The sequence below is a fragment of the Schistocerca nitens genome, chromosome 9 (assembly GCF_023898315.1).
Source record: "Schistocerca nitens isolate TAMUIC-IGC-003100 chromosome 9, iqSchNite1.1, whole genome shotgun sequence".
Lineage (NCBI taxonomy): Eukaryota > Metazoa > Arthropoda > Insecta > Orthoptera > Acrididae > Schistocerca > Schistocerca nitens.
Genome location: NC_064622.1, coordinates 383013698 through 383023233, shown reverse-complemented (window position 1 = coordinate 383023233; position 9536 = coordinate 383013698). Strand labels below are relative to the sequence as shown.

General features: G+C 44.5%; 1 protein-coding gene across 3 annotated transcripts in view; it reads right to left on the bottom strand.

Annotated features, from left to right (window-relative positions):
- LOC126203182 (vacuole membrane protein 1) overlaps positions 1–9536 on the bottom strand; it is a 95055-nt gene that overhangs the window by 31868 nt on the left and 53651 nt on the right. For all 3 annotated transcript variants that reach the window (XM_049937424.1, XM_049937422.1, XM_049937423.1), the window contains one exon: positions 6569–6659. In XM_049937424.1, the coding sequence (XP_049793381.1) occupies positions 6569–6659 (91 nt within the window). The remainder of the gene's footprint in view (positions 1–6568; positions 6660–9536) is intronic.

The following is a 9536-nucleotide window of genomic DNA, read 5'->3' as shown; positions in this document are numbered from 1 at the left end:
GTTGTGCTAATAGACAAACCTATAGTGTAGCCAGGAATTTTCGTTGCGTATTTAAATGCACTTTTCCGCTTTTTTTTTTTTGGTCATCAGTCGACTGACTGGTTTGATGCGGCCCGCCATGAATTCCTTTCCTGTGCTAACCTCTTCATCTCAGAGTAGCACTTGCAACCTACATCCTCAATTATTTGCTTGACGTATTCCAATCTCTGTCTTCCTCTACAGTTTTTGCCCTCTACAGCTCCCTCTAGTACCATGGAAGTCATTCCCTCATGTCTTAGCAGATGTCCCATCCTCCTGTCCCTTCTCCTTATCAGTGTTTTCCACATATTCCTTTCCTCTCTGATACTGCGTAGAACCTACTCATTCCTTACCTTATCAGTCCACCTAATTTTCAACATTCGTCTATAGCACCATATCTCAAATGCTTTGATTCTCTTCTGTTCCGGTTTTCCCACAGTCCATGTTTCACTACCATACAATGCTGTACTCTAGACGTACATCTTCAGAAATTTCTTCTTCAAATTAAGGTTGGTATTTGATATTAGTAGACTTCTCTTGGCCAGAAATACCTTTTTTGCCATAGCGAGTCTGCTTTTGATGTCCTCTTTGCTCCGTCCGTCATTGGTTATTTTACTGCCTAGGTAGCAGAATTCCTTAACTTCATTGACTTCGTGACCATCAATCCTGATGTTAAGTTTCTCACTGTTCTCATTTCTATTACTTCTCATTACCTTCGCCTTTCTCCGAGGAAAGGGGGGGGGAGTTGAGGAAAGGGGGGGAGTGAGAGCGAAGGGGTGGGGGGAGTGAGAGCGAAGGGGTGGGGGGAGTGAGAGCGAAGGGGTGGGGGGAGTGAGAGCGAAGGGGGGGGGAGTGAGAGCGAAGGGGGGGAGTGAGAGGGAAAGGGGGGGGGGAGTTAGGGGGAAAGGGGGGGAGTTAGGGGGAAAGGGGGGGGAGTTAGGGGGAAAGGGGGGGGAGTTAGGGGGAAAGGGGGGGAGTTAGGGGGAAAGGGGGGGGGAGTTAGGGGGAAAGGGGGGGGAGTTAGGGGGAAAGGGGGGGAGTTAGGGGGAAAGGGGGGGAGTTAGGGGGAAAGGGGGGGGAGTTAGGGGGAAAGGGGGGGGGGAGTTAGGGGGAAAGGGGGGGGGGGAGTTAGGGGGAAAGGGGGGGAGGAGTTAGGGGGAAAGGGGGGGGTTAGGGGGAAAGGGGGGGGAGTTAGGGGGAAAGGGGGGGGTTAGGGGGAAAGGGGGGGGGGAGTTAGGGGGAAAGGGGGGGGGAGTTAGGGGGAAAGGGGGGGGGAGTTAGGGGGAAAGGGGGGGGGGAGTTAGGGGGAAAGGGGGGGGGAGTTAGGGGGAAAGGGGGGGGGAGTTAGGGGGAAAGGGGGGGGGAGTTAGGGGGAAAGGGGGGGGAGTTAGGGGGAAAGGGGGGGGGAGTTAGGGGGAAAGGGGGGGGGAGTTAGGGGGAAAGGGGGGGGGGAGTTAGGGGGAAAGGGGGGGGAGTTAGGGGGAAAGGGGGGGGGAGTTAGGGGGAAAGGGGGGGGGAGTTAGGGGGAAAGGGGGGGGAGTTAGGGGGAAAGGGGGGGGAGTTAGGGGGAAAGGGGGGGGAGTTAGGGGGAAAGGGGGGGGAGTTAGGGGGAAAGGGGGGGGAGTTAGAGGGAAAGGGGGGAGTTAGAGGGAAAGGGGGGAGTTAGAGGGAAAGGGGGGAGTTAGAGGGAAAGGGGGGAGTTAGAGGGAAAGGGGGGAGTTAGAGGGAAAGGGGGGAGTTAGAGGGAAAGGGGGGAGTTAGAGGGAAAGGGGGGAGTTAAGAGGGAAAGGGGGGAGTTAAGAGGGAAAGGGGGGAGTTAAGAGGGAAAGGGGGGAGTTAAGAGGGAAAGGGGGGAGTTAAGAGGGAAAGGGGGGAGTTAAGAGGGAAAGGGGGGAGTTAAGAGGGAAAGGGGGGAGTTAAGAGGGAAAGGGGGGAGTTAAGAGGGAAAGGGGGGAGTTAAGAGGGAAAGGGGGGAGTTAAGAGGGAAAGGGGGGAGTTAGAGGGAAAGGGGGGAGTTAGAGGGAAAGGGGGGAGTTAGAGGGAAAGGGGGGAGTTAGAGGGAAAGGGGGGAGTTAGAGGGAAAGGGGGGAGTTAGAGGGAAAGGGGGGAGTTAGAGGGAAAGGGGGGAGTTAGAGGGAAAGGGGGGAGTTAGAGGGAAAGGGGGGAGTTAGAGGGAAAGGGGGGAGTTAGAGGGAAAGGGGGGAGTTAGAGGGAAAGGGGGGAGTTAGAGGGAAAGGGGGGAGTTAGAGGGAAAGGGGGGAGTTAGAGGGAAAGGGGGGAGTTAGAGGGAAAGGGGGGAGTTAGAGGGAAAGGGGGGAGTTAGAGGGAAAGGGGGGAGTTAGAGGGAAAGGGGGGAGTTAGAGGGAAAGGGGGGAGTTAGAGGGAAAGGGGGGAGTTAGAGGGAAAGGGGGGAGTTAGAGGGAAAGGGGGGAGTTAGAGGGAAAGGGGGGAGTTAGAGGGAAAGGGGGGAGTTAGAGGGAAAGGGGGGAGTTAGAGGGAAAGGGGGGAGTTAGAGGGAAAGGGGGGAGTTAGAGGGAAAGGGGGGAGTTAGAGGGAAAGGGGGGAGTTAGAGGGAAAGGGGGGAGTTAGAGGGAAAGGGGGGAGTTAGAGGGAAAGGGGGGAGTTAGAGGGAAAGGGGGGAGTTAGAGGGAAAGGGGGGAGTTAGAGGGAAAGGGGGGAGTTAGAGGGAAAGGGGGGAGTTAGAGGGAAAGGGGGGAGTTAGAGGGAAAGGGGGGAGTTAGAGGGAAAGGGGGGAGTTAGAGGGAAAGGGGGGGAGTGAGAGGGAAAGGGGGGGAGTGAGAGGGAAAGGGGGGGAGTGAGAGGGAAGGGGGGGAGTGAGAGGGAAGGGGGGGAGTGAGAGGGAAGGGGGGAGTGAGAGAGAGGGGGGGCAAGTGGTGCTTGACTTATTGTTGAAGATGCAGAAGGACAGTGTTACAAAAATGATTGCCGATATGCTTCAAGTGATTCAAAGGAGTTTGCCACTTCATCTAACTGGAGTGAAATTACATTAGGTGTTCCACAAGGTTCGATCATAGGTCCCCTCCTGTTCTTGATGTATGTGAATGACCTTTCTTCTTATGTGAAACAAGATGCTGAATGACACTGTTTGCTGATGATACAAGCATAATTATTAATCCAGTAAAAGAAAGTTCAATAGAAAATTATATAAATAAGGTCTTTGGAATAGTTATTAATTGTTTTTCTGCAAATGGGCTTGCTCTGAACTTTGAAAAAACATATTACATCCAATTTTCTGCTGCAAAAAGTATAATTCCTTCAATAAACATAACACATCAAAAGAAATCAGTAGCCAGAGTAGAGCATACTAAGTTTTTGGGTGTACATATAGATGAGAATCTTAATTGGAAAATTCATATTTTGTATCTCCTGAAGCGAGTAGGTTCAGCAACTTTTGCAATCTGAACAATTGCAAATTTTGAGGATGTAGAAATTAGTAAGCTAACATACTTTGCATACTTCCACTCTCTGGTGTCATACGGAATAATATTCTGGGGCAACTCAACACTTAGGCAAAAGGTATTCACTGCTCAAAAGAAAGTAGTTAGAATAATGTGTGGGGTACTTAGTCGCACATCTTGCAGGCATCTGTTTAAATGGTTAGGAATTCTTACAACTGCTTCACAGTACATTTACTCAGTAATGAACTTTTTTCTCAACAGCATGGACCAGTTTAAAATCAACAGGGACATTCACGATTACAATACCAGAAAAAAAGGAAGACCTACACTATCCTTTACTTAACCTATCTTTGGCACAGAAAGGGGTAAAATATGCTGCTGTAAAATTTTTTGATAAATTACCAGATGAAATAAAATGTCTGCCAGACAGCAGTGATAGTTTCAAAAACAAATTGAAATACCTCCTTGACAACTCATTCTATACCACAGATGAATTCTTGAATATGAGTAAATAAATATGGATATATAATATATGCATTTTGTGCCATTTAAGGGAATGGGATAGATAATAGAAATATTTATGTATAACACTATAATGTAAACAAAAAAGAAAAAGAACTTGATTCCTGTGTGCATTTCTTGTGCATTTGACACGTTCCACATCATAAAGGTTTTCTGCGTTATTGATCGATGGAACACGTAACTAACTAGCTGAAATACAACTGTTTCTGACTACAGGATGTCTTTATGTATTGGAAAATCTAGTCACATCTTCATCCACCTGTGCCACTTGGTAGAGATTCTGCAATAATTTGGGCAGTAATAATATGATGTTCAAAGGGGTTAAATAAAATTAACAATGCAAATGATGACAAGAAAGGTCTATGATACCATTGGAAGTGACCACGTTTATTCAGTGGTGCATGAATATCTCAGTAGGAGATTGGCAGATGATAATGCCTCCACTCACATGGTAAGACATAAGAATGAGATATCTGGCAAGGGAACAGTCTGACATTTAATACAACCATAATTTTTTGGCACTCTTAATGTTACTCGAAATCTACATGCCAAATTTCAGCTGATAATACATACTGGAATTACCAAAAAATCATGTATACTGGCATGCCTTGGATCAGTACTTGTAACGAAGAGAGTATAGTGTGTATGTGCACCTGTCCTATCCTCATGAAAACGCATTTTGTGTGTATGTAGATTTTGAGCTAGTTAATGACCCACAACTTCTTCACTTTTGAAGGCCAGACATACCAACAATTAAAGGGAACAGCCATGGGTACCAGGATGGTCCCCTCGTACGCCAAACTATTCATGGGTCGCTTAGAGGAAGCCTTCTTGGTTACCCAGGCCTGCCAACCCAAAGTTTGGTACAGATTTATTGATGACATCTTCATGATCTGGACTCACAGTGAAGAAGAACTCCAGAATTTCCTCTCCAACCTCAACTCCTTTGGTTCCATCAGATTCACCTGGTCCTACTCCAAATCCCATGCCACTTTCCTTGACGTTGACCTCCACCTGTCCAATGGCCAGCTTCACACGTCCATCCACATCAAACCCACCGACAAGCAACAGTACCTCCATTATGACAGCTGCCACCCATTCCACATCAAACGGTCCCTTCCCTACAGCCTAGGTCTTCGTGGCAAACGAATCTGCTCCAGTCCGGAATCCCTGAACCATTACACCAACAACCTGACAACAGCTTTCGCATCTCGCAACTACCCTCCCGACCTGGTACAGAAGCAAATAACCAGAGCCACTTCCTCATCCCCTCAAACCCAGAGTCCCCCACAGAAGAACCACAAAAGTGCCCCACTTGTGACAGGATACTTTCTGGGACTGGACCAGACTCTGAATGTGGCTCTCCAGCAGGGATACGACTTCCTCAAATCCTGCCCTGAAATGAGATCCATCCTTCATGAAATCCTCCCCACTCCACCAAGAGTGTCTTTCTGCCGTCCACCTAACCTTCGTAACCTGTTAGTTCATCCCTATGAAATCCCCAAACCACCTTCCCTACCCTCTGGCTCCTATCCTTGTAACCGCCCCCGGTGTAAAACCTGTCCCATGCACCCTCCCACCACCACCTACTCCAGTCCTGTAACCCGGAAGGTGTACACGATCAAAGGCAGAGCCACATGTGAAAGCACCCACGTGATTTACCAACTGACCTGCCTACACTGTGATGCATTCTATGTGGGAATGACCAGCAACAAACTGTCCATTCGCATGAATGGACACAGGCAGACAGTGTTTGTTGGTAATGAGGTTCACCCTGTGGCTAAACATGCCTTGGTGCACGGCCAGCACATCTTGGCACAGTGTTACACCGTCCGGGTTATCTGGATACTTCCCACCAACACCAACATATCCGAACTCCGGAGATGGGAACTTGCTCTTCAATATATCCTCTCTTCCCGCTACCCACCAGGCCTCAATCTCCGCTAATTTCAAGTTGCCGCCACTCATGCCTCACCTGTCATTCAACATCATCTTTGCCTCTTCACTTCCGCCTCGACTGACATCTCTGCCCAAACTCTTTGTCTTTAAATATGTCTGCTTGTGAGATGTCTGCTTGTGTGTGTATATGTGTGGATGGATATGTGTGTGTGTGCGCGCGAGTGTATACCCGTCCTTTTCCCCCCCTAAGGTAAGTCTTTCCGCTACCGGGATTGGAATGACTCCTTACCCTCTCCCTTAAAACCCACATCCTTTCGTCTTTCCCTCTCCTTCCCTCTTTCCTGATGAGGCAACAGTTTGTTGCGAAAGCTTGAATTTTGTGTGTATGTTTGTGTTTGTTTGTGTCTATCGACGTGCCAGCGCTTTCGTTTGGTAAGTCACATCATCTTTGTTTTTAGATATTTTTGAGCTAGTTATTTTCATTGTATTATGACAAAACTTATATCACTGTGAGATGATCCCTGAATGAATAAATAAATGAAATCAAACCAAATGATGGTGGAGATGTGGCTATCTTATTATAGGTGCAGGTTTAGTTAAATTGCTTCAGCTGATTCTTGTTTTACTTTTCTGTCTCCAAATGCTTTATAAAATGCTTCATAAAATTAAGGAAACTGTCAATAGTTTATAATAACAGAAATTATAGATACCTGCTGATGGGGACCAGCTGTATTGAAAAACATGAAGAAGAAAACTAGAAGCACAATACATGCAGCAACAGTTGTCCGATGATACAGCAACCTGTTGGAACAAGAAGAAAATACAAGCAATTAACGTATAAAGAAGTTCGAGTTACACGCACAACTGTTTCTAATTCTGTAAGTGGAAACTGTTTTTCCCCAACTACTCGTACTCATACTACTCTCCTCCCCCACCTCCTCCTCATGTGCTGATGACAATGTAATGGAGAGAAATTACTTTCAATTTTGGTAACAGTTAGTAAGATCATGACTTTGTCCAATCTTACACACACTTTACAGTCTTCATTTTAAAACTGTTTCCTGGTTTTATATGAGAATTCTATTTTCTGAAAACATGACAACTGAAGTCATTTTAAATTAAAATTTTAAAGTTTGGATTCAATCTGTCATTTTCCAGCAGCACTGTCAAGACATTAGCTGAAAGGAGTGGGCAATAAAAAAACCTTTTAATATGCTTCCATTGGTTTTTGCTGTTGCTTTAAACCTTTTGCTGTCTAATTAAAAAGGCAATCATAATACTGCTCCACTTCCTGTTCTTTAATATCTGCAATATTCGTTAACGTACACAGTAACTTAAAAACCCAGTGGATATTATTTTTTAAATATGTGCTCAAGATAATTTTCTGTGTTCCTATTATTAATTTCACCACCTAAGGCACTGATGTTACGAGATGTCAAATTTTAGCTCATGGATTATGATTGTCTTTTATAAATCACCTTCTCACTAAATTTGATGACCATTCTCTAAATACTAAAAAGGATGAAAGAAATGCCATAGTTTGATGTTCTATCAAAAATCTTCATAGGGTCTCCTGATGCATGGTTGGATTTTAAAACATTGGCTATGTTACAGTAGAGGGACTAAACAATGCATCTATTGGATGAACCCAAATGAAATCAGTCACAAGGCAGTCAGGAATTCGCTGTGAAATAACATTAACTTCTTACTTTTCCAGACTGAAGTTATTAAACAACCGCTTATTATTAAAACAATATCAGTCAGAACTACAACATAAGTTGACCAACATCACATGTTCACTTAAACTTTAGAAAATACCTACAGAATAAAGTTCATCAGCACACTTCTATGCTGAAGTTCCATTACTGCACACTAATGATTTTTGAACTGCATATCACCATCAAAGATAAATGCAGAACAGTTCATAGAAGTTTAAACTAAGTCACCTAAACCGAAATTTAGAGACCTCATCTGAAAAATGTTTCAAACTCTTCACGATCGATACTCATGAAACTTTTACAAGTCCCAACCAACCAGTTCATGCGATGCAACTTTTTCTAAGTCCACACATGCTTAAAATATTTCAGAGTTCTTTATGATTGTCACATGCGAAACTTTTGTCCTCAACTGATGACTTAGAAAATATTTCAGTTAAACATACAAGGACACTTACAGCCACACACGTCCTATACATAAGCTAACTCCACTCAAACTCCTGCTGAAATCCAAGTCGCCACACAACAATGGCTGCCGTTACCTATACCTTCGCACTGATGTGAGTAGCATCAGACTTCCAAAAACATATAAAAACTATAATGTTACAGATACATATTACATATGACTTAGGATGCAAATTTCAATAGCTCTTGCATTCTGCCTGTAGCTGTAATGGTTTTCTCACAAATAGAGTTTTTGCCCATACGGATGCTATTTTGCATCATTACATCCATATTAAAAATTAAAAAAGAAGTCCAATTACAGTCACACATCTCTAGTTACTAATGCTGGCACTACCTTCACTATTTCACATTTTATTTACTAGAAAAATCACTACTTCATGTACAGAACATATATTCCAGCCTGCAATTTGAACTACATAATATTCAAAGAAAATCTATTAGAATAGTTCAATAGTGCTTGCTGAGCCTTAATCATTTATACTATGTTGTTGTTGTTGTTGTGGTCTTCAGTCCTGAGACTGGTTTGATGCAGCTCTCCATGCTACTCTATCCTGTGCAAGCTTCTTCATCTCCCAGTACCTACTGCAGCCTACATCCTTCTGAATCTGCTTAGTGTATTCATCTCTTGGTCTCCCTCTAAGATTTTTACCCTCCACGCTGCCCTCCAGTACTAAATTGGTGATCCCTTGATGCCTCAGAACATGTCCTACCAACCAATCCCTTCTTCTAGTCAAGTTGTGCCACAAACTCCTCTTCTCCCCAATTCTATTCAATACCTCCTCATTAGTTACGTGATCTACCCATCTAATCTTCAGCATTTTTCTGTAGCACCACATTTCGAAAGCTTCTATTCTCTTCTTGTCTAAACTATTTATCGTCCATGTTTCACTTCATTTCCTGGCTACACTCCATACAAATACTTTCAGAAACGACTTCCTGACACTTAAATCTATACTCGATGTTAACAAATTTCTCTTCTTCAGAAACACTTTCCTTCCCATTGCCAGTCTATTTATATCCTCTCTACTTCGACCATCATCAGTTATTTTACTCCCCAAATAGCAAAACTCCTTCACTCACTGTCTCATTTACTAATCTAATTCCCTCAGCATCACCCGACTTAATTCGACTACATTCCATTATCCTCGTTTTGCTTTTGTTGATGTTCATCTTGTACCCTCCTTTCAAGACACTGTCCATTCCGTTCAACTGCTCTTCCAAGTCCTTTGCTGTCTCTGACAGAATTACAATGTCATCGGTGAACCTCAAAGTTTTTATTTCTTCTCCATGGATTCTAATGCCTACTCCAAACTTTTCTTTTGTTTCCTTTACTGCTTGCTCAATATACAGATTGAATAGCATCGGGGAGAGGCTACAACCGTCTCACTCCCTTCCCAACTACTGCTTCCCTTTCATGGCCCTCAACTCTTATAACTGCCATTTGGTTTCTATACAAATTGTAAATAGCCTTTCGCTCCCTATATTTTACCCCTGCCAC